We start from the raw sequence: 26147 nt of genomic DNA on the forward strand, positions 1-26147 counted from the left end.
TTTTGAGACACAAATGTGCCCCAGATGAAGTAAGCATCCCACATGCCCAGTTGGGAACCAGTGAACAGATGGTGGGGAGGAGCCGGGTCTCTTCTATGATTTTACATTCCCTTCAAGGTCCTTGGCCATGTTAAAGAAGATACCTGGTGACAAAGGCTGAGAAGAGCATGGGAGCATCCTTCTGCAGATGGACACATAGGAAAGACGGGAGGAGAGGATAGAACTACAGGCTCTCAGGGGCTCTGGCTGTAGAGTCAGGATGGACAGTCTCACTCCCAACAGCTTTTGTGACTTGCCTAACGTAGTGACTTCATCTTATCCCCCTAGTTACATCTGCCTCTTCTTGGGCCTCTTCAGACCACTCTCAGGAAACCTTGTGTCATCATTGTTGATCCCCTAATTCCTTTGTGTCTCTGTATCCTTTCAGGCTAGCTTGACCTTTCTGAATTGGGGCATTCAAAGACACTTAAAAAACTTGTTCACTTGTCAGGTGGTGGTGGTGCACGCCTTTAATCCACACATGGGAGGCAGAGGCAGCCAGATCTCTGTGAGTTCGAGGCCAGCCTGGTCTACAGAGCAAATTCCAGGACAGGCACCAAAGCTACACAGAGAAACCCTGTCTTGAAAAAAAATCAAGGAAAAAAAAATCACTCACTCACTCACTCACTCACTCACCCAATCAATCTATCATCTATCTATTATCTATCATCAATCAATCGATGTATCTATCTATGTATCTATGTATCTATCTATCATCTATCCATCCATCTATCAATCTATTATCTATCTCTATCTATCTATCTATCTATCTATCTATCTATCTATCTATCTATCTATCTATCTATCCATCTATCTATCTACATCTATCTATCTATCTATCTATCTATCTATCTATCTATCTATCTATCATCCTACCTATATCTAGCCATTAATCCATCAAGCCCTCACTGACCAACCATTCCAAATCCTGAGAAAACCTGGGACAAAACAGCCGAAGTCAGAAGTATTCACAAGGGAGGGTATGTTTTACCTTGTGTTGTGGTAGACTTTCCTTTGTAGAGAAGCAGTTAAAACACTCTTATCTTTCCTCTTCTTCTTTAGCCCTTTCTCTCCCCTCTGGGTGGCCCAGTGTCCCTAACACCCACCTTAGTCATCCACCCAGAATCACTTGTCACTCTCCCTTCCCAGGGACCCAGGCAAGCTGAAGAGAGTTCCAAAACTATTTGAAATCTGGGGACTGAGTCTTTTTCCCCAACTCAGCATTTAGCATCATCTAAAAGATTATGGGGTCGGGGCGGGGGGAAGCACAGCTCACTGTAGAATGTTTGTGTACAAGTTTGGCAACCATTTGGAGCAGGAAGCACATGCAAGGGTTTCACAGAATGAAGAGTAAGGAAGCCTTTGTTTTCCAAAAGAGTAGAGACTCGTCCTCAGAATTCCCACAATCTGGCATATGCTATTGTTAGGTGCTATTCTTCAGTTTCGCATAATGAGTACACCCTGAGAAAGGCGAGCTCCCTCTTTGAAATCTTCTCATTTACGGAGAAACTAAATTCCCTCTTTTCAAATACATTTTCACATGCAAAACAGCAGTCTGTTTCTGCTAAGTCACAGCCTAGCTAAATGGATAATTGAGCGGGTGAATGGGAGCTGCTACTCAGCTGCTGACCTGCAGGGCTGCCACACATATATACTCCCAAATTGCGGTGGAGCGATCCCCAGGAGGCAGAAAGCATGACTGATTTTTCCAATAAAGCTCCAAAAATCGATAATCCCTGTAGATGGAACGCTTGCATCCCTAACCATGTGAGATTTCTTCCTCTGTTACCCTCCACCCCCAAACGACCCTCTGTCTTTGCCATGGCACCCGCTTGCAATCCCCTCACTCCCAGAACCAAGTCTGCACTCTATTTCAGTTCTGCTGAACGTACCTTTTAGGGAGGCTCTGCAATGCTTCTTGATTTAGAGATGCCTGGGTTTTATGTGGTTGTGGGAAAAGTTGCTTAGCTTTTCCCAAGCGCCAATAAGTTCTGATATATGGCTGTGCATGCCTGCATGATTAATGGCACATGCAATGCAAGGACTTGGAGCTTTCAGAGGTCACCCCATGTGTACTGAATAATACAGCCTAGATCCAAAAATACCCTTGGATGAGAATCCTGGCTGCACATAAATGCAATGACATTGCCTGCTTTCGTTGACATTGCCTGAGACTCGGTATTTCGAAAGGAAGTCACCTCCCCCCAAGCAGGCAATTTCAAGATAAAATGGGAGATCATTTTGGCTCCTTGGATATTTCTCTGCACGGTGTTATAGGTACTGGGAAAAGAAAGGAGGCTGGGAAAATCATGAGGCTGCAATGTTAGTTTCTGACAGGATTTCCAAGTTCAGGGTAGCCAGGCCACATTGTGAAGCAAATTAAATGTCCATGCAAAATATGCTACTGTGTGCAGTCCTGTGGCTGAGAATTTAAATGCACCAAAGTCAAGAGATTCAAAATGATGGTTCCCACAGCAACTATAACTCAGTTCTCTGGTGAATATAAAATTAACTTTATTGCAAAACATGCTGTTCAATTTACGCCTTAATCTAGTCATGGCAGAGTTACCGTTGCTGCGAGAACGCTAACTCTGAATTGTTTTGAATAATTAATTTAATGAAAAGTTGGTGAAAACGTGAACTCTGATAGAAAAGTCAGCTGAAATTTAGGAGAGTTGGCCAATTGTGCCAATATGGAGTGGCACTGGGTCAGTCATAGAATCTGAAATTACTTGGTGCACTCTTTGGCCTAGGGACACTGGTCAAGGTAATGGGACATTGTCCTTAATCCCCAAAGGCACGCTCTTGCAAGGGATGACATTACCAACAGGTGACCGCTTTGCTGGACTCCAAAGAAACCCTGTTGCTGCTGCTCCTACCTGGGGACAAAGCAAGTGATCAAAATATGCAATGATCACCCATGGTCAGTGGGGTTTGGAGCTCAGCTGCCCTTCCCTTGGACCGTTCAGCTGGCCACATACTCCTTCAATTTTGTGAGACAGCTTTCTTTTGTGTAAAACGAGGGTGCTAATAGTCTCTGCCTCACAATGTCAACATGAAGGTTAGAGGGGGTTGGCAGGGCAGAGGACTTAGCAGTACTTGGCAAACTTGGTGTTAAGTACTCAGGAAGCTGGTGAGATCCAGAAACGGAGACTCAGTTGAGTTGGTAGATTAAAACTTGAGACAAAACCAACTGTTGGGCCTGTCTGGTTCTTTTACTCCAGACTGAATTGGCATAGAACTGAGCTGGCAAAGGGGACATAAAACCAGAAGCAGGGGGCTGGGGAGATGGCTCAGTGATTAAGAGCACTGACTGCTCTTCCAGAGGACCCGAGTTCAATGCCCAGCACCCACATGGCAGCTCACAACTGTCTGTGACTCCAAGATCTGACACCCTCACATAGACCTGCAGACAGGCAAAACACCAATGCATATAAAAATAAATAAATTAAAAAAATAAAACCCCAGAAGCAGAAGGTGGCAGAAAGTGTTCCCATTGATAGCGTATCTCTCCTGAAGTCACTGAGGCCATTCCTACTGAAATTCTAGAACTATTTCTTCTACTGGATTAAAATCTTTTGATTTACTTTTTTTAAATTATCACTCTCCCTCTTTTTAGAATTTCTTTTTAATTTCTCTCTTTATTGTGAGATATTCATGTCATTGATTGGCAGATAGACTGTATGACACATTGCATACACGTTTAACATATAAGAGAGTTGAGTTGTTGCTACCCCCTTCGGAACCATTTTTCACTGTTGGAAGTGATACTACCCCCATTGTAAATGTATACTCTAGACCACAGACAAGAAAGTTCTCTGTTCCAGCCTTAATGTCCCCCAAACTCAGGAGGAACCCCTGATCCACCTAGTCTGTCTTTTGGTGGCCCACCTTCAAAGCCAGCTCTGTATTTCTAGGAAGTGGGTAATTTTGGCAGCTGAGAAACAACATTTTGAGTTGACTTATTGACTTCTCCCTATTCCCTCCTAGCTGTTCTCCCACACACAATGTAGTTGTTCTTTCTTCCTGTCTTAAAGGAATCAGATGCTGGGTAAAAGGGAAAGGCAGGTTCGCAGGGAATTTTAAGATTGGCTAGCAATCCCTGGGCACCTGCTGTGACCCAGGCTCCAAGGCAAGGGATAATTTAGTCCCCCCCCACCCAAAGAATCTATGTTGCACTGCCTGGTCCAGGGTTGACCCAATAGTAACTGACTCTGCCAGAGGTATTGTCAAGGTTTCAACAGAAAGGTACAAAGTCACAGAGAAAGTCAAAGGCAATGCCCAACAGTGTGTGAGTTCAGCTTGGAAAGTTATCTTGGCTTGGCTCTACCTTCCCTCTTTATGCTCTGGCTTCATACCGTTCGCAGGGCCTCGGCCTCCTTCCCCACAAAGTCTTGGCTTGTGGCTTTCTGCGTGCTGCGATCAGTGTCGGTAACATTTTAATGGCTCCTAAAAGACTTAATACTCTAACACCCGCAATCGTTTGTTTTTCTCTGCTCAGAAAATATTTTAAAGCTATATTACTTAGTGTAACCTAATCTCACTGGTGACGGAAGGGAAATTTGAATGTAGAGTTAAGGGTACCCTCAGAACACAGAGCTCATTTAGAGGCGATGGAAAGAAGACCGCGTGGTTTTATCAGGTGCTCGGCTCATGTGGGATTTCACCCCTGCTTTGCCCATAGCCTTAGAGGCTCAGGGTGGGAACCTCATCAGCCACAACTCCCCCAATGATTCCTCTGTCTGTCTGGGGCTCCGGAGCTCCCCGCTTTGGCTTCGGGAGTCAAGCTCATCAGTTCACCTGAAGGCTGCTGGACTTGAACCAGCGTTCCTTTCCCAAGTGTCTGAAAACTGTCTTTGGCTGATTCGACTGCACTGGGAAAGCGTGGTTTCACTGACCTTAACATTTTCTAGAATGTAGGCACCCCCAGGCTGTGGCAGAAGGGTCCCCATCACAATGCCTGATTGCTGCATGAATGGATGTAAAATTATCAGGTATGGTGGATGCAATTAGAACCTTGAGAGGCATCATGGAGGATGGCGCGGAGAACCAGTTAGAGTCCGAGGAGCTCTCATTTTGGACGCCTAACTGGCAAGTGCAAGCTGATGGCTCCCATAGTAGCAAAAAGGTAATTTCTTGATAGATATTTTTCCATCCCCCTACAGTTTGATTTAACGGGGGGGGGGAGGGGAGGAGGTAATACTTTTTATGCTGGAAGTCTACTATTCCTCCCTGTGGGTCTTGAATGTTTTCTTCCCCTCCGTCTTTGAGGAAGAGTGTCCTGATTGGTGGGACCAGATGGGAAGCAGGTGGATATGTCAGCCTTTGTGGTTCCGGTGAATCTAGCGCCTCCCCAACACATGCATTCTGAGGGGCCAGGTGTTCCCCTGGTTCTGCACCTGCCTCTGAAGGATGCTGATGGCATGCCTGCATGCAGAGGATGTGGATGATCAGAGTATCATGCTGGGAGTGCCTCCCAGGAACCGGTGGCCTGACCAGAGACAATTTAGAAGGAAGAGCAAGCGATCTAAGAAAATGGAGAATACTTGTGCTGTGCTGTCCCGGGAAAGTTATCAACAGGTTTACACTGCTGAACTGGAGTCTTCTCCCTGGGTCATGCCTGCAAAGCCCAAGGAATTCCCCTCAGTAGAGCCGACAGAGCGCATAGGCCCAGGAAGCAGAGGGGGAAGAGGGCAGGGCAGGGGATTGTGTGGCAAGGCCTTGATCACAGCCACAGAGGGAAAACAATGGCTGTGGAAGATCCCAGTCCTCCTGGGATAGTTTGATTTTCCTAGCTGATCTATTCAAGGCAACTCAGGAAGGGGAAGGATTCTGGTCTGGGCCTCCACTGTACCTCTTGGGTCCTTCTGCCTAATTTGCCTGGCCACTTCTGCTAATCCACTGTAGCTGAGGAGAAGGCATGCACTGGCATGTCTGGAAGGGAAAGACATCCTAGGTGGCGTTCCCCCAGCCTGACGAAGAGAAAGAGATGCGGGGGACCCAAGAAGCACAGACTACAAGGCTCTTTATAGTCTTCTTGCAGGACACAGGTGTCTAACACCCCAGGTGGAAGTTCTAGGTCTCAAACTCTCAAAAGAGAGAACATGGCATTAGACCGATGACAAGTGCAGAGACGTGCTGCAATGGGTGCGGATGTACCATGCTGGGTCTGCTGAGCGGTCAGGTGGGCACATACACACGCATGCATGCACACACAGACATGGACACACTCATACGCACGACAGGAATCAGGCACTGGTTTGTCTTGTCTTGTCTGTGTTTCCTGTTGGAATTTGGAGCTGGCTGTCTATTGGAATAGATGGGAGGAAGCTAAGAAGCCAAAGAGAGTGGCGGAGGAGGTGGCCATGTTTATGGTTCTTACATGCTATCTTTACCAATGGTGTAGACCATAGGTTTGAATCAGTAAGTCAGCATAGCTAGTCTTGTGTAAAATGCTTCTTGTTGCCGATCACTGGGTATCTGGGGACTGCTGCTTGCTGTGAGGTACGCTGAGGCAACACAAAGTCTTTTGAGCTCCTAGGAGAAATGTACACCATGCAAGTACAAAATACCACCATTATACCATGGGCATGAGACTTGCATCATCTTGAATGAATCACCAAGGATGGTTGGAGTTATCAAACAAAAGCAGCCGAAACTGTCCCAGTCTCAATCCAGGTAAATGATGTTTCCTAATTTCCATTACCCCTGCCTTAGAGGCAAACATCAGGGCCATAGAAGAGCATGCCATTGGTCCCCCTGTCTCATTTGAATTACTTGAACAGCATTAATCTCCCCCCCCCAAATATCGGAAAATTGGGATAATAGACACAAACATCTTGTCTTTTGGCAATTGTTGGAAAAGTAACCTTTTAAGGAAAAAAAAAAAAACCCGAGGCTTGCATTTCTACATGGCAACACACAGTTGGAACTGGCTTGTGCCTGCCCTCTACAGCTTGGGCATTCTCTAGACACTTGCTGCCTGCCTGCTTACACTCTGTTGAATATGCACACTGACTTTGCTCTTGCCTCCTGTTCATGGGGATAGCTGAGTTTTTCTTTCTTTCTACTTGGTTATGCCCTCCCTCCTCTTCTCTAAGTCAACAAAGATACCCAGTTCATAGTGCCCTCATTATCCAAATCTAGGCCAACTCCCCTTACAGAGGGAAGATCTGCCCAACCACCCCTTACCAAGGGAGAAATGAGAAAAGCCGGGTTCCTCTCCCTCTTCCCTCCCTTGTCAGTAATTCCACCCTAAAAGCTCAAGTTTTCTTATTCTGAGCTGTCCAGGCAGTAATCCAACTAAATTAGATCATAAGCATTTGAAGGTTTCCATACTAAATAAAAATATAGATATAGCTAAGAGAAGATGAGATTTAATTAATGAGTGTTATTTAACAGAACAAGTTGTGCCATAGATGGAGGATTAAGAGATAAAAAGGGATAGGAGGGAAAATCAAATTTTAATGAGTTGCCATCTTTGCTTGCTTTAGCTGAGCTTCCTCCATTGAGGAAATATTAACACTTACGAGGGAATCGTCTGCATGCATATACACGGTTTATACCTGGCTTTCCATTATGCAGTAGCGCTGTGTCACAAATGAATTCAAACCCAGCTTCAAAATTCAAAGTTTCCATCCCTGTATTTGCAGATCTCTTAGGGAAGTCACAAGCAAGGTTCAGTATTGAAGAATACATTTAAAAATTATTGCCAGAAATGTCCGGAAAGGGATCTTGGGTTAGAATACAGCCCAGTCTTGTATGTGTGTGTGGGAAACAGGTGAGTCCATGACTCAGGATGGAAACACTCAGTCCATCACTTGCTCCTTCACCAACAGTTCTCCATGTTTGTTACCCTGGAGATATGGACAGAGTGAGGTCCCTTGTGTCCCACTCTGTGTGGTACCAAATACGTTAGGTACTCAATAAACGCTGTATACACTAGTCACAACTCAGCTCAGACTAGACCAGTGAAGTGTGGATGTGAGACTTGGCGTGCACCACACGTGAAGGGCTTCTTGCCAGTGCTTATGTTTACAGTTTTGCAGATGGTGGTGGGATTCTTGCTGCGTCCCAGTCTCTTGCCACTTACTTTTGCTATGTGTGCTCACTTTACTTAAAGGACTGGGACCGTGTGACCCTCCTGGGACTGTGACACAGGAGAAGGCTGCAGACATCCACGCTACCGCCTCAGGTTTAGCTCTGAGGACCCTTTGGTGGGATGCTTGGCACAACCATGTGCTATCTTTGCTGGTCTCAGTTGTGCACATTTTAAAGACATGTTTGGGAACCCATGATAAAGGTATGAAGCTATGCTGTCGGTAATTTTTAAGCTAATGTTTATGGAATACCAACCACTATGCTGGGTGTTGCTTAACAAATTAAGTCCCCCTAACAGCAGGATGGAATGATGACTATCCCCAACCTACAGACGAGGAGAATCAAAGCTCGTTCAAAATACATTACTTGTACAAAGTCAGCCAAGTGGCATGTGATACGGACTGGTTTTGGAGCCATGTCTGTTTGGTGGCTATGTTATGCACATTCCCGGCACCTCCGCAACCTCTGAACTCACCAATAACGACAATAGTAAAGTGCTAACAGCAGAGAGGAAGATGTTACGTTTCTGCCAACCGACTGTGTGAGATAGCGACAGTTTGCAGAGGTTTCTCGTGTGTGCCGTGCATTTCAAATGGTTTAATTCTGGGTCAGCTGTTTTCTGTGCTGGATTTCTCGATGCTAGGGAGGCGTTTCCTTTATCTGACCCCCCATAGCGCAGGCCAGTGAGGGAATGGACACAGGTCTTTCCTGGCCCCATTATATGGAAATCAAGAGTTAATTCAGTTCCTATTCAAAGGACGGTGAGAAGTTGATAGCAATATGCCTAAGGGATGCAAGTTGACCTGCCCGCATTCTCTGGTTTAATAGGAAAAAGACTGGTTTCTCATATCCCCTCCAATATCTTCACTCACTTTCCCCTGTTCAGGGAAATTGCAATAATCAGTGCTAGCTGGGTTGCCTGGGCTTATCCACACCCAGAGTAGAGAACCAGCCTCAGGGCCACGTGGCGAGGGCACTTTCCACGATGCAGAAGCCACACTTTGACTTTCACATTACTGCCGGGAGTGTGCTGGGGATGCACGGGTGGTTTGATACCTTATGGAATCAAGTCGGGCACAGATGTTTTCTGTGTGCTTTCAAGGTGATGATTTCATAATCGCTCAGACTCTCCACCCCCTGGCATTGTTTCTAGACACCTATTCAGGGCTGTCTGGCAATCCCTTTTGAAGTTAAAACATAATTTCAAAAATAAAGAAATGCAATTCACACTTATCAGAACCCATCACTTGCATACAGCTTTAGACAGATGACCTCCTGGGCTAAGCTTTAACCAACTCCATTGCCAGTGGGACCAGGCATTGCTGCTGCTGAGTTAGGGACTTCTCAGTCAGGGATTCTTAGCTCTTTAAATTGTCTAAGACAGTACTATTATGGAACTTTCTTTCTTCTTCTTCTTTTTTTTTTTAAAGTATAGCCCATACTTCAATTGGCGTTTAGAGGCTGTATGGTTTGAGCTGCATAGTGCTAGGTCTGATGTATGTTAGGATAAATAGCTTGAAAGACCTGCTTAGAAACTGCTCAGAATTTGGGGTCTAGTAGATGTGTAAGTGCGCCCCTACTCCTTTCCATTTGTGTTTAGAATGAAAGAGGGATCCCAGGGACATGTTCATATGCAGCTTTTTTTTTTTCCTGGCTAAAAACGGAAGAAACCATTAACTGAGATGAGGGGATTTTGGGTTGGGGAGAAGTTCTTGACGGAGTCTAAACTGGCATTCGGGGTCTGGCCGAGGTTGTTTGCCCTTGGTTTTTGCTGTATCAGGGAATCAAGCAGAGCTATGGCAGAAACCAAGGGCTTTTCTCTCAAAGGAATTAGGGCCAGCTGCTAAGGCTGTAGAGCGTTCACTGGGTAAATGCAATAGGGGTTCATAGTGCGTTCTAGGGTGTGGCTGGGACTGAAGACACCCAGCTTCCCACTGCATGGAGCCTGGGAGGCAGTGCTGTATGGTGTCCTGCAGGAGGATATTGTAGAGAACTGGTTTCTCTGAGGACATAGAGTCCGAAAGATCTGAAAAGGTTAGGTGCACGCATGTGCAGCTTTCTTGGAACTTCAGAACCCCCTGGTGGTGTCAGCAGGGAGTGAACTTTGTAGTTGGGATGAGTCATGAACTTGGACAGGTGATGCAACTGATAGAAATCGTTCCGAATGTGTGAAGTAGGTTTGTGGGATCCAGACAACTTGGGTCTAGCAGTCTTCCAATGAATTTAAGAAGGTTCAAGATTTCCCCTCCCTCCTCTTACAGTCTGAGAAGGGTTTCCTGTCCACTGTCAGCCTCATTTTGACTATTACCCTAGCTCTCTTGGCAAAGTATGCCAATCTCTGCTGAACCGACCTTTGCACTTGATGTTGGTCCAGGCAGTCAGCTGCGTCTTTAGGGAGCTGAGAGTGGAAAGAAAGCAATGCCGTCGTGGACCAGAGTGGAGGCCGTCTGGAGAATTCTTTGGTTACTGCCATGGGAAAAGTGTGGATTTCCCCTTCAGGGTTTTAATCATCAGAGAAACATTTCCTGTCAGCTTTTAATTGCACTGTAGATGCCTCGTCCTATCACCAAGGACCACACAGGCCTCTCTTCCTGATTACAATGAAAAAAAATGTGTGTAATTTTTTTTTTAAAAAAACAAACACTTTACTTAAACTACGGATATTTTTTTAATTAGAAGAAAGATTAACTAAATGAATTTTCTCTTGTAATTTAATCCATTCTAATTATCTGGAGACTGTTTATGATGAAATACTTAAAATTTTGCCTGGCTGCAAAATCCATAAATGAAAAACCTCCAAGCTAGCCTCTGGTATGGGTGCCTGCCTCCTGCAGCTCTCTGCTTGTAACGGTTCACAGAAGTACAGGATAGAAAGGAAGGAGGCAAGTGCATCACAATTATGGTCGGTATTGTTCAAGATGGTGGTACCCTATTTTCCAATGTCAGTAAAGATGATCTTTTAAAAATTCTTATTTTATTATTTGACTTATATGTATGAGTGTGAGTGTGTGAGGGGGAGCTGACATGCATGGGAGTGTAACTGCTCTTGTAAGCTAGATGCATCTGCTCTCCCTGGGGTTGGAGTTACAGGAGGGTGTGAGCCATATGACATGAATGCTTGGCACCAAATTTGGGCATTCTGGAATAGTAGTACATGCTCTAAAATGCTAAGCCATCTCTCCAGCTCCGGTACAATCTTTTTAATGTCTCGATGACACCCATTATTTCATAAGTGAACATATGTGGAAAGGCAATCACTTTAAACATAGCTTATGAAATAGAGTGCTATGGAGGGAGAGGGATACTAAGATGGAAAGGGAAAATCTGTTTCTGACATGAGCATCTGGGGCATCCTTCTGATAACTACAGAGATTCCCCCCAGATGTTACACAGGGGTCACGCTCCAAGGAGTCAAGAAACTGCAGTGCGTTAGGAAGGAGGGTAATTGTGAAGGTTATCGGGTTGAGTGGGGACAGAGAATCAATGAGAGTTTTGGTCTTTCTGGAGGGCATGCTTGTTAATTGGTAGAATCAAAACGGGGACTTCTGGATTACTCCTGATTTACAGAGCCAGAGTTGTGAAGGGTGGGGAAGGAATGCACAAAAGAGAGACTGAGCTATGCTCTAAGTGATGCTGACTTGTGGTATCCTCCATCCAGGAAAAGACAAATCTCTGCTTTTTTTCCCTCCCAAATGCTAGGAATCAAATCCTGGGTTTCAGGTGTATTAGGCAAGAGCCCTGCCACTGAGCTGCCCCAGCTGACCAGTCTTCTTCTTAATGTAGACCACGACATCTTGCCACACTCCTCAACGGCATACCTTGGTCTCCAGTTAGAGAAATACGGCTTCAAAGAAGAATACTCTTGAATTCAGGAATAACAATTTCTAAATTATACCTCAAAGAAGTTTCTTCTTTTTAAAAGATATTTATAAAAGTAGAACTTAGAATTAAAATAAATTCACGGCTACTTGGTTCTCTGGGGACACCTGTCTCAGAGTTTGAGAACCTTTGGCCCAAAGCAGCAAACCCCAATTTTACACCATGGTTCTATTAACATAAATATTTGATTCCGTGTATAGCTGGGTTCTTTGATAAGATGAATAGGTTCAGTTCCAGCTGAGAGATGAAATTCTGAGTTGGCCATGAGAACGAGGTGCAGAACAAACTTTTGTTTGGAGGGTGGATGGAGGCGGGTGTTCGCTGTGGTGTGTTACTAACTTCTTAATGGGGTTGGAGGCAGATTTGTGAAAAGGAGGCTAAGGAGGGGATAACTAGAACCCTTCAATTTATGTTGTAGAGGTGCTAGGCAATAGTGGTGGTCATAATGACATTAGCTCGTGTCCCCAGGGCTCTAACATCAGGCTGAGCACAGTGCCACATACAACCAAGGAAGGATGTACTATTTAACAAGCCCCATCTTACAGACAAAGAAACCGAGGCCCATCAAAGCTAAGAGCTGCCAGGAGTTGAGGCTAGGCAGGCCTCCCCAAATGCTGTGTCCTTCAGACTGCCTTAGTAAGCTTGCATTTCTCCAAGTCCAGGGAAAGTGGAGGGAGGCAGATAACTCCTGCTTTAATGTTTTCTATTAAGATATACATATAAATGGATGAAGTGGGGATAACTTTTCATCATAGGCAAGGAAACATCCCCACACCCACGGAGATAGAGTCTCTGGGGAAACTGGGTATGAACAGGCATCAAGGGGAGCCAATGAACGAAGAACTATTAACAAAAGCACCTTTCCCTTCTCTCCAGGCTTCAACTGCATGCCATGAGAGGGGCCAACAGTCATGGAGTCTGCTCCCTCAGTGCAAGGTCGTTAGTGTATGTTACGGGAATATACATTGAAAAGCTGCCGTGCCGCAGAGAAAAGGGCTTGATTGCATTTGAGTGGCCCATTCACACAAGTCTGCATTATGTGCAATAAACCCTGGAAATGGACGGGTCCCTTAGAGATCATCTTATTCAAGTTTGTTCTAGAGTCAGTCAATCACACAGTGCATTTGTGATATTTGCAATATTTGCACTGTGTTATTTACTTAATATTTTTCTTTAAATTTACTCAGGCCTAATATTGCTACCTACTATCAGCACATCCCTAAGCAATAACACCCACGTAATTAGAGGTTTGATGTGGTAGTTACGTTTTCCTGATACTTATTCTTAAGAGCTTTATATAACTAGCCAACAAAGTACATCTGCACCCGATGGACAGCATCTTGTGTTTGGATACAATGCCCTAGGAAATAACTACATGGTTTAATAGCAACAATTCCTGCACAAAGCAATGGAGGTTAGAGATCTTTGGTGACATGTTCTATGGTACATGAACTATGTTTGTCACAGTCAAGCCTAGACTACAGATGTCCCCCTCTACTGGCCAATGCATTTCCATGATGCCATGAGGAATGAGTGATGAGAGAGAGAGATCTATCTATCTATCATTAATATCCCCAGGAATTCAACTCCCTAGGGTTGTCTTTCTCTTTCTTTTCTAACTTTTGAGGTGCTAGTGCAGATGTACTGTCTTTAGCATACATGGTGAGAGATCCAAGACTCGCAGACTTGATTCTCTGTAAAGATCAACTTCTGAGTACCCCAGCACAAATTAGGTCAGTTCATTCTCTCTTTTCAACAGATCTTACACGTGTTTGCTTTGGGTTGCACAGTCTTTCTGCGGGTGACTCTACCCAATGGTCCTATGCCCTGAGAGTGAACTATGTTTAATTCTTTATTTATATGAAGTCTTGTGTCTTTCATTGGCGATACAATGAAACTGTAGCTAACAAGAGACCATATACATGATGGTGCTCCCATAGATTATAATAGAATTAAATTTTTCTCCTCACTTAATGACATCAGAGATGTTCATAAGTCATATGTGTGTGGTGTTGCTATAGTAAGCAAACCCACTATTCATCATTGGAATAGAAGTATAATAACTCATGTAATTTTGAATAGGACACAGTCCTTTGTAATAAATGGCACTGTTTCTGGTTTATACATTTTTGTTGTTATCGAGCATGTTCCCACTCATCAAAACTGTTCACTATAAACAATATTTTGTAGGTAGCAATATCTATAGCTTTCCACAGCTATAGCTATATTACATTAGGGGGACACATTGAAAGACTGACCTAGATCCTCTAAGTTTGCCCAAGAACTCTATCATGCATTGACAAAGTCATCTAACTATGGAGTTCTTTGGTCATGTCCCCACTACGAAGACATACATACTGTTTTTGATGGTTCTGTACCTGCCACTCCGGCTACAGGCTCAATTACTGACCACCTCCTCTGAAACTGTCAGGAGGTAGTACAGAGGATGATTCGAGCTCCCCAGAATCCCTTTCCTCCTCTCTTCTTGATAAGAGACCATGTCACAGCTAGATAGTACTAGATTGTCTAGGCAGCCCTCCCAGAAATGTTTTCACTGGGAATCTGGATTACCAGGTCCCAGCATTAGGACAAAGCTTGTGTCCGTTACATATGTTCCAGGTGATGCTGGAAGCCTTCCTTGAGCAGCTAAGACAAGAAAGCAAATGCTGTCAGAGAAGAGACTCTGTTCTTGTGTAAAGTCATTATTTCTTGTTATTTTAGTTTATATTTCCATGGTGCCTTGAAAAGATGTCCCTGCCTCTTCTGCCTCCTACTTCTTATTCTGAGTTTGTATGGAAAACATAGAGATCCAGAGCCAAAGGGGATGTCTGGGCACGTGACTTTCCTAATGTGTGGTAGAAGGCTTGCGTTTGGCCAATTCGTGGGGGAGAAATCACTGCCCTAAAAGTTCACGTATAACAGTAAAAGGTTTAAAGGTTCAGTTTTTTACTAGAAAGAGGAAGATGACAACAGCAGCTATCCTGAAAAGAGTTTCAATAAGAACACCCGGAGGATTTGATTAATCAACCAATCAGATTATCAGCTGCTTTCATGGCCATGGTGGTGAGGATGACTTCACAGGGGCTAGATTCATCTCGGCTTGAACTCTCTGAAGTCACAAAAGCTCCATGTCCAAGGGTAATAGCGACATTAAAAAAGGGAGGTGGTAAGTGCTGCATCCACCTCCCTAACTTGGGTGGAAGGTGGAAAGAGTTGCGAAGATAGCTGCCTCTGTGTGACGTTGGCTAATTCTATCAGTGGCTTTTCTCTAAGCTCGCTCCCTGTTGTTCTGCGACTCTCTCCCTCCTGGACTGTGACCCTGTCTCCTTCTGATGACAATCACTTAATCAGCACATCTCATTGTCGCCTGGATGGTTTTACCTTGGGTAAAGATTCATTATCCTTATTAACATCTCAAGAAACCTTTTCTTTCCCCAACCAATTAAAGAGGAAAAATAGAAGGGCCCAGTGCAATAGATGGAAAAGAAAACTCTTTTGACATGTGACACCTGCTCAGGTCACTCAGCCCCATGTGGCCCCCAGAATCAAGTTGTCACAATTCGGAAACATGAGCAGAGGTCAGGACCACAGAGGTAAAATACACAGGTTGGAACAACTGCCGCATACACTCCCCGGATCTTCAACAGCTCACCAGATTGGGAAGGCACAGTGTTGGTGGACTGGGTCCCTAGACTGTCACTTTGCATCACTAGGCAGGGATGGACGCCTACATCCTGTAGAGGGTCACAGCGGAGCGCTGTCCACAGATAACTGCCCTCATTTCCCTAGCGACAGGGATGCTGGTGTCTCCTTGTATTCTCTCAGCTATTCTGCCAGTCAAACATACCAACACCCAATTCACCTTTTTATTATATAAGAAATGCTTATCTGAGTTTACTATAGTTCAAGTGATTTGACCTAATAAAAATTCTATAGTTCCATCAAGCTGTGGGGTGATAGCCATCCGATGGCCTTCTTATGTTAAATCCTTCATATTAATAAGGGGTGGTGGCAGGTGATAGGCAGGTGGCAGTTTATAGGAAAAGAAATCCATTTTAAAATCACATTTAAGGAATAAACCTCCTCTAACCACACAATATGCCTTCTGATTTATTCATAGGAGTAAACTGTACCTTCCCCAAATAATGCTAATATATTCCAAAGATGTACTTGAAGTCTGGTGATTTAGATTCAAAGTCTATTCTCATCTGTGCAGTTCTATAGATTTTAGACCTATTTAACTTGTTGGGAGGGAATGTAAGACTCATTGTTGGGCAGGTAATTTAGCTTTTATAGTTAACACCAACACATTATACTTTTGATCCACATCTGTAATAATAAACACACACACACACTAAATTTCCAAATAAAAATAATTTGGTCACAAATTTGGGAACTATGTATTTGACCAAATATGGAGAGCCCCCGTGGCTTCTACTTGAAATACTTTTGGAAGTCTGCCCTTTCAATGTCTCTTTCTTTTCTTCCTTCCACATCTTATTGCTTCTTCAGTAAAATAAATGCAACCTATAAAGGCTCGTGTGGATTGTTCATTGACGATTTGCAGGGACTCCTCTGAAACCATCTCTCTCTGACCTTCTGAAAACAGGCTGCAGACAGCCTAAGCACCCAGCGCCAGCGCCCAACCCTCCTGTCTTACCCCACTGTTTATTGGCCAGTGCCATTTCCTTCTTATTTATTTTCTACTTTCAAAACATAGCATTTGAGGCTCTGTGTGGAAAGGACCTAAGTTCTTCTCTTTCCCCTGACTGTCAGTCTCCCTGAGGAGGAGGGCTGAGTCTGGCTTGTAAATTGTGGCATTTACTTTAAATGAAATGACAGGGATGTCTGTTCAAACTAAAAGACTAGAACTCTGTGAAGTGGCTCCAGGGGCCAGTAGCTGGGAAGCTTGAGAAGTAATTATGATCCTCTCCCAGTTTTTCAGTGGCCAATCTCACCAACTAAGGGACATTTGCTGCTTTTGAGAAAACGTCGAGAAGAAAACAGGGAAGAGACAACGCAGGTCCTATTAACTAAGCTGACGAGCCCTGATTTCTCCCAAGACAAAGCTTTGGCAATCACAATCTTAACAACTTCCTTAGAAGAGACTCTTAACATCACTGGGCATCCTAATTCAGAACAGGGGCTTGCCTGCGCCGGCACCTCTTCCTTCTTGAAGCATTACCCTGCATATAAACTGGCACTTCCTTAATCTCCCTCAAGAACTCATGGGTGTCAGATCGCAGAGATGTGAAACTTGAGTTGAATGCTTCAAGTAGCAGAGACACCCTTTGCTAGGCCATAGCATCCCTGGGCCTGCTTGACTGAAGTGCCTGGGCACTCCTGCCGGTCACAACCTCACTGTCCTCCACTGAGATCAAAACTGTCATTGGTCTATTCTAGTCCAAAGGCTCCAGAGACATCTCCGCTCGTGTTCTTGGTCTTCCCTCACACCCACGCTGTGGGTTTTCTCCCTTTTCCTTTGGCCATTAGATATGTCAAGTCGTCCTTGGTGGTGTCTCTTCCACACAAGGAAGCCTACCTGCCTTTCATTTCGCCTCTTTCTTCATCTGGGCTTAAGCAATTTTCTCATTTAGAATTCAGTCGCTTTTTAATTTTTTTTTTTTTAAAAAACTGATAACAATTAGTTTCCTGGGTCTTTTATCCTCTGTTGTGATTGCTCAATGTTGGGTGTCGCTGACAACTAACAGTATGCTAAAGAACTGGGATGGTTGTCCTCTACTAATGCCCTGTGTATGGGCACTGAAATATGAATTTCATAGAATTGTCAAATGTCAGCAAATGTTTTTTGTTGTTGTTTTTTGTTTTGCTGGATTTCTATCAAGGCTTAAAAACTGTCAGAAACGGTTCTTTGTTAGCAAGCCATGGAAAAATCCAAGCAGGCCAGGTTTATCCCTTTGGCTACAGTTGGTCAACACCTGCCCTAGGGGATCTACCTGCTCTTCCCTCTTGTGAACTATTTCCAGACCCAAAGCATAGGTTGCAGCAGAAGTGAGAGCCCATAGGCTCCACTCTGGAGACACTATCCCTGCCCTGTACTTCCCAGACAGGGAAAGAGGCTGTCAAAGTTGAAACATACGAACCGAGAGTTGTGGGATTATCTGCCTTAGGGGTGTTGATTGGCAAGAGCTTCCAGAAGGGAGGGGCAATAGAGACAGCAAAGATGTGAGGATGGGGAGTAATTTTGATTTAAACCACAGCAGGCATGCAGAAGTACAGCAAAAACCCCTCAAGAGCGGAAGCCACTGTGAGGACTGTCTTGGTCTTGGGCTGTGCACATCCCTCCCCTGAAAGTCTGGTGGGTTGTCCCTCAGCCTCTTGCAGGGAGTGAGATGAGAGTGGCTGCAGGGATGCAGGACCTGGAGCGTCATTGAGAGATTGCAATAACAATTCACTGCCAACAGACTGTCCCAGCAGGGTCCCAGTGCCATAGTTGTGACCCTGATCAGCTTTCTGCCCTCCCGATGGCCAATTCAACGGAATGGAGCGGGGGTTGAACGTAGAATCAGTTCACTTAATCTCTGTTTGACGGCCCGAATGAACAGCATGGGAAACTGAGTCTGACCTCATTGGTCAGTCCTGCGCAAGATCTTCCTCCTTGTCTCTCATTCTAGATGGTCAATTTGGACTTTGAGGCTAGCACAGAGGACAGGGCTCCAAATTTATGGCTAGAATCAAAGATAACTTGAAGCGGGAAAGCAGCTGCTTGGTTGGAGCTCCCCTGGTCTATGACAGTAGGTTATCGAGCCTGGTGTGGGAGAGTCCTTCAACAGACTTAGAGAAGCAGCAAAAGCAAAAAACCGGAGAGATTAAAAAAAGGGTGGTTGGGCGGATTACTTTGTAATCCTAACTATCGGAGAGGAAAAAGTATTGGCTTCCAATCCTTTGTCAAAGAGATAATCAGACACTTTCAGAGGAGCCTGTGCGTTCCCAAGCAAAAAGATAGGAAAACAAACACAAAGTGACAGAAACAAAAGAAACAAAAATACTCCCCAAAAGCAAAACAAAGCAAAAAAAAAAAAAAAAAAAACCCAAACAAATTCCTCCCCCAAAACCCAAACCCCCAAAACCAAACCTCAACTGTAGAAACTTCAAAACCATGATGTATTTATTTTTGGGAGACAGGGCCATGATATATAGTTCGGGTTGACTTCAAACCAAAGATATCAAAGATCAGGCCTTTACCATTTTTGTGTGGGAGGAGGAGATGTTTGAGACAGGGTTTCTCTGCGTAGCCTCTGGCTATTCTAGAACTCACTCTGCAGACCAAACTGACCTCCAACTCAGAGATCTGCTTGCTTCTGCTTCCGGAGTGCTGGGATTAAATGTGTGTGCCACCATTTCTGGCTTACAAATATTCTTGGTTAAGAAATTTATATGTGAGTGGCTGCTGAGTAGAGGATGAAGGGGGGCCAGAGGTGGAGCAGTGGCATTAGGGAAGCTCAGGAGTCAACTTACTGGGTGCTTGGATCTATGACAGCTGTACTTGGCTATCCGAGGACCTGGATGGCTTGTGTATACCAAACATGCCCCCACACCAGGTTCACAGTGGTACCAGCACCAGGGATCCAGGGATCAGGCTAGCCAGAGCAGGGAACAAGGGCACAGCCATATCAGGGTGCTTGGCAGCTGCAGGCACTAACAGTTTCCCATGCATGTGCACTCTCCCTCCCCAAGATGAGCACTTTGGATAAGGTTTCTTAACTGATTGGGTCTCTTTCCACCCCAAAAATGCAATCCTGCGAAACAGGGAAAGGCTCTTCCAATGACGGAACCTCACTTTCCCCTTTTCCCTAACCCCACGGAGATTTGGAGAGGCAGTGGGATGTTGGGGGGGGCACACGTGTCCCTGAGGGAACAGCCAGTTGCAGTGCGCGACCGTCACTACCGATCTACGATTTATGAAAATAAAGCAATATGTGCCTGTTTCGGTGCCTGCCGTTTGCCTACCAATGGTGCAGTGTTCACCATTCCAGCCCTCTCGGCATTCACATTTGCCATCTTTACAGGTCCCGTGCTCAATGCAGCGGGGGTGGCACACGCGCTGGTCACAAGCTGCGCCTGTCCAGCCCTCTTCACAGCGGCAGGCTCCCCCGATGCAGACGCCGTGAGTGCCACAGTCTACTGAGCACACTTCTGGAAGAAAAACAATGATTACAGCTCAACACCACAGCGGGGTGAAGTCCTTCACGGAAGCCAGACCACACACACATGGCTCCAGAGCTGGCCGGAGAGAGGCCTTGGTAGCCATAGCGCCTTTGCAGGTTTGTCTCTTCGCTGGGTGGGGAATCATTTTACTACTTAATTTTATTTTATTTATTTTTTCTTCTTCTAGAGCAGTGGTCCTCAACTTGTGGCTCCTGGGCCAGCAGCATTATCACCACCTGGGAACTTGTTAGAAATGTAAAGAAATGCAAATCCTCGTGCTTATGTTGGATCAATTAGATGTATTGTCAGGAGTGGGGGTTCATCAGTTTGCTTTAACAAGCCCTCTGGGCAGTTTGGATAATCACTGGAGTGTGACAACAGCTCTTCTAGATACTGAGACCATTTGAGAGGAGATCAGACCGTGGCTGCCCTTCAGCTAAGCCAACAGGAGTTACCCTTCATGCATAAGAATTATCTGGTGGATTCTGGCTCCCTATTCAGCTGGGGCTCTTCCTCACTGAGCGCCTGAACTGACCAAGCCACGGAAGCCTGCTGGGGTCCATGCTGCTCCACCGTCCCCAAGCCTACAGACCCACGGGTTCCCCAGATCAGCACTCTACGGCAAGGATAACCGCTGTAAATTACGCTGCGCTTGCACAGCCTCTTTCTCAAAGGAGCTCAAAGTCTTTTGTGGGGGAGGTGGAGGAGGAGACAGACAGACAGATATCCACTCTGGCGTTCCAAACCTATCACGCGAGGACAAGCACGTGCCAGACATTCATCCTTACAGCAGCCCACTGAGGGAGGCAGGGAGGCATGGCTCGTCATGCCACGGGAGGGGAAACCAGACTGGGATGGGCAGTGACTTGCTCACAGTCACAGCGTGTCTGCGGTACTATTGGAACTTGGGGCCGGGACTCTGCATCTCTCCCCATCCTCTGCAGAATGTTTTCAGGACCACCAGCAGATGAAGCCAGGGGTGACTGGGCTGACTCTTTTCCTCCACGCCACCCCCCCTTTTCTCTTTTGGAACGAATGATTTTTTACTTTTCTCATTGCAGGCAAAGCGTCACATCTCTTCCCTTTATGATTGTCATGGCAAGCTGACAGCTGTCTCAGCACCCCAGGAAGGGGGCGACATGGTGATGGCTTGCTTGGATAAGCACTCGTCAGTGAACAGAGCCTTTCTTGGGAAGGTTGGGACCGGCTTGAACTGTTGAACTGTTCCATTTATTTTATTTTATTTTTTTTAAGGTCACTTGGGAAGTAAGACACATACTCTTAGTTTTAGGGAAAATAAAGTGTACAGCATAACTTCATTATTTCCCTGTCAGCGGAGAACGGCAGAGCTTTATAACATGTTCACACGACACCCCGAGGGAACCTCTTTTCTGTTTTATAGGACGTTCTATTCTGTTTGTCTGGGACTGAATTGTTCTGTATTGTTTGCTGCTACCTTTAGGGAGTGTACACAAGAAAACCTATAATGCAAGCAGAATCAACCCTCCTGGGCCCGTCATCCATTTGTGGTGATGGAACCAAAGGGGGACAGGAACCAACACAATCATTTGATTTTTCTTTTCATTCTCCAAGGCTGCAGACTCCAAGGCTAAGGAGGTGAGAGTGAGAAAGGTACCACAGGAGCCTTGTATCCCAAGTAGAAAGACGAGATTTTTCCCCCAGCCCGAAGAAAATGCAACACAAGGATGGAGTGTGTGAGGAGACGATCTCTTGGCTTACCGACGGAGCAGTCGGGACCCATCCAGTTCGGATCACAGCTGCAGAGGCCAGAGTCGGGGAGGTAAGTGCCGTGTCCACTGCACTGGTCCGGGCACTGGACCCTTGCCAGCTCACAGTTGAGACCACCCCAGCCAGGGCTGCACAGACATTCTCCATTCACACAGACACCATGACTGGAGCAGGTGGGATCCAAGCAGTCAACTGAAACAAGAGAAGAGATGTGTAGATTGGTCATGAAGAACGGGCCACCAAGGCGCTGAACTTGACCCACACAAGCCAATGTAGTTGCCTACATATTACTCGTGTAGTCTCTTGACATAAATAAAGTCCCATAAAAAAGGAACTTTATCTGTTAGAGTACAGAATCTCAAAACGTAAAGAAGACCCAAGAGCCATGAGGGAATTCCTCAGGCACAGTCAGCAAAACCAGTTTTAGATTCTTCACAGATCAAAAGGTACGCCGTCCTGCTTTTCAGACGCTGCACTTCAACCTTGGCTGATGCCCAGCAGGATCAGGGAATACATGCGGTGTCTTCTGCATGTATGGCCAAGCCCGATTACCCTCCCTCTAGGAGAAGGCTGAGAGGCTCATTCTAACCTCACGAGTCCTTGATTTCAAAATGAGAAAGGAAGATTAGAAGGAAAACCTGTGAAACTCTTAAATGAGTCACTTTCGTAATTGGTCCACTTAGGCTCTGTTTAAAATTAGTTTTTCTCTCTGAGAACACACCTAGTGAGGGAGGGAGGGAGGCGACACAGTGCAAGATGTGAAGTTGGGTGCATGACCCGATCCTTACTACAGGTGGTCCTGAGTAGTGTGGTTGGGCCCGTGTTGTCGGCCAAGACAATGGTCCTCCCCAAGAGTGTCTACTGGCAAGTCCATAGTAGATTCCATGTATTATTGTCCCCGTGTGTATTATGCTCTGATTCCTTGCTGTTTTCAAGATCTGGGTGACTACACGTGTGGGGGGATTTGAAAACAATCGCTCCAGAATCAAGTCAAAGCAAGGCCAAGCTGCTAGGGGCAGTTATTAAGGATACGGGCTTCATTGTGGGGCTGTGATCTCAAAGCTTAGATCTCTATCAGCCTGCACGCTAAGATAGACAGGTATTTCAGCAGGAGGACTGGCTTCCTTGGACGGTCCTAGGAAGGTTCCCGTGGCCTGTGGAGAAGACAGCTCTGTATCATATGGGTTAGGATGGTGAATGAGACTTTTGCAAAGGGCTCAGCTGCCGCCTGTGGTCCAGGAAAGTGCGGAACTTTTGTCTTCTTGTTTGAGAGAAACAAATTTTTCTATGATTTGAAATCCAGCCTACACACTGAAGAAGCTCTTCTAGCATCTCCTGGACACAGACAGCTGGAGACTAGTTTAAATTCTTCACGTGTAACTTTTTGTGGCCATTCTGGCAATAATCCAATCTCTATATGTATTTGTGCCACTTTGTGGTTCAAATCCCCAGAAGACATCTTGTTATCTCTCCTTGCTTAATGTCAAGATGGAAATTTGCAAGACTGTATGGTCCCTTTGGTCCCTTAGTTGTGAGATGGTCACTTTAGATAGGAGCTCTTGATCTGCTATGTTGGGTGCCTTCTTTCTTATTTAAGCACAAAATGATGGTTCTATAAAGTTTATCTATTTATTTATTTATTATCCTGGAACTCATTCTGTAGACCAGGCTGGCCTCGAACTCACAGAGATTTGCCTGTCTCTGTCTCCCAAGTACTGGGATTAAAGGCATGTGCCACCATCACCAGGCAGTTCTATAAGTTTTAATACTGACAATACAGTGACTCTAAATAGGACATCATTTAAAGGATCTGTGTCATAAACTCCCTAGTCCTGAGGGAGTCAGACCAGAGAACTATGAATTTATTAGAAATCACAACGTTCCACAAAGCTCTCAAAGAAGAACCCTCTCTTGAGGCAAAACCAATTTTCAGTATTATGAGAATTCCATTTGGATATTCTCAGGAAGATATCATTTATGGAAGTCAGTTCCAAATTGTTTGAGCCATGGGGAAAACAGTGACTTTTTCCTTCACCCAGAAAGGTGATTTTTAGTGATTTACTATTAGTTATAGGTGTACATAATATTACTTAAAATTGTTACAGTCACTGTAGAATGGAATTCATGTGGTGGGGGAATTGAACTCTGGGTGATGCAAACCCTTTGATACCTTCAAATTGGCTACACACAAGGGGATGGAACATACCTGTATATAAGTTTGAAATGAGGTTTGAACACACCAGAGACATTTCTGGAGGAGTCATGTGCTAGTTACAGTGTTTCCTACTCGGCATGGAGGAGTGTGTATGCTGTGTTTACAATTTACGTAGACACCAATGACAGACTGCTATAAGCATGTGTCATTAGCAAAGTAGATATCCAGGGCCGATTAGAAAGAGCTATGGCGCTATTCTCTCTCTGCTTCTCTTTCTTCCTTCCTTCCTCCTTTCTCAACACAGGGTTTTGCTACATATCACAAGAAGGCATAGGACTCATAATACAGCCCAGGCCAGTCTTATACTTGTGATCTTTCTGTTTCGGCTTCCCAAGTCCTGGTATTTCTGGTGTGTACTACCACATCTAGCTGGCATTATTATTATTTTTTTTTGTTTTTGGAAACAATATGTCTTTAGCATTGGCAATATATGAACTTACTCATCCATAACCAATAATGTACATATTCTCCTCCTAAAGGGGACCTTGCAGTATAGTTTTTTTTATTAAAAAATTAATGCATCCATTTGATTTTGCCATCTAATAAGGCAAAATCAAAATACCCATAAAATACATTGTGTATTATTGTCTAAAAATGCTTCCAGTCTATAATTAACCATTTAAAGTGTTTGATGATGTACCAATAGATGAAATATTTAAAAATGAATCATAATCTTTTCCTTAAAGGATGAAATAAGGAAACATAAGATAATAAGAAAACTTAAGAGATAATGAAAGTATATGCACACACACACACACAAACACACACACACAGAGAGAGAGAGAGAGAGAGAGAGAGAGAGAGAGAGAGAGAGAGAGAGAGAGAGAGAGAAAGATTTTTTCTGCCAGATATATTAGCTCCCTTCTCTGTCCTGAATTATGGTGTGAAGAAAGGAGGAAAAGCCACTAAGATTTATTACCCCAGAACTAGAATGCCATCAAAAGGGCCATTTATAGTATCTAGAAATACGAGCCAACATTTTCTCTGGTCAGTGGTATTAGTAAATATGCCCTTGGTACGCTATAATTACAGTGGCTGATAGAATAATCAAATTTAAATTTTAAGAGGAATGGTTTTACAATGAATTTTAAGTTTGGTTCCAATTCCATCTGACGGTCTTTTGGCTATGGTTTTAGAGTCTTTAACAGGCAGGAGAGATTCTGTAGTTTTATGAAGCTTTATAAATAGAAACAGAAACAGTTGTACTTAGAAGGAGGACATTGGTCTTGCTCACTTAAGTATCCTGTCCCTTGAAACACCAGCTCCTGAAGGCTGAAGTCATTAGAGCTCATTTGGTGTGGGGTCCTCTGTAGATTTGACAGAAAGGGCTTGTGAATGCCTTCCCATCTCCAAGGATGGAAAAGGAGGCCAAAGGAGTTTTTACAAACAGTATGTACCACGAACCCCCAAAGAACCATGAATTATGTTTATGAAGTTAAATGTCATTGAAAAATGACTCAGCCATGAAGTTGACATGAAAACATGGCTGACTGACCTGGATGGAGGTGGGTGGTCCTTGGACCTCCCACAGGGCAGGGAAACCTGCTAGCTCTTTGGGCTGAGGAGGGAGGAAGACTTGATTGGGGGAGGGGGGGAATGGGAGGTGGTGGCGGGGAAGAGGCAGAAATCTTTAATAATTAAATTAATTAATTAATTAATAAAAAAATAAAATAGTAAAAAAAAAACATGGCTGACTTAAACAAACTTGTCAGTTCCCTCTCGTCTCCTTCCCTCTTCCCCAGATGTCATCGGGTTGTATCTCAAAAGATACCCTTTCATTTTCTTGCACAGATTTGTTAATAGTGCAACAATGTTTCTGCAGCAAAAGCATGTGTGGTAGCTATTGATTTCATTGCCATTTCAGGTAAGGCATTTGAACGTCATGACTATGATGAATATCAGGAAGGAAAAGGCTAACTGGAAGAAAAAGTGCTGACTCAGGCGTTCTGGTTCCATTTCCTACTTTTGAAAGCAGTCTGTGCATCACTTCTGTTCA

At 44.7% G+C, this 26147-nt stretch overlaps 1 protein-coding gene across 11 annotated transcripts in view; it reads right to left on the reverse strand.

Moving 5' to 3' along the window:
• Positions 1 to 26147, reverse strand: part of Tenm2 (teneurin transmembrane protein 2) — a 1249953-nt gene that overhangs the window by 108617 nt on the left and 1115189 nt on the right. For 8 of the 11 annotated variants that reach the window (XM_057774197.1, XM_057774202.1, XM_057774201.1 and 5 more), the window contains 2 exons: positions 21928 to 22128; positions 19963 to 20175 (listed from right to left, as the gene is read on the reverse strand). In XM_057774197.1, coding sequence (XP_057630180.1) covers positions 19963 to 20175; positions 21928 to 22128 — 414 coding nt within the window. The remainder of the gene's footprint in view (positions 1 to 19962; positions 20176 to 21927; positions 22129 to 26147) is intronic. The other 3 variants (XM_057774200.1, XM_057774199.1, XM_057774203.1) reach the window with 2 other exon arrangements.

Source organism: Chionomys nivalis, chromosome 7, assembly GCF_950005125.1.
Source record: "Chionomys nivalis chromosome 7, mChiNiv1.1, whole genome shotgun sequence".
Lineage (NCBI taxonomy): Eukaryota > Metazoa > Chordata > Mammalia > Rodentia > Cricetidae > Chionomys > Chionomys nivalis.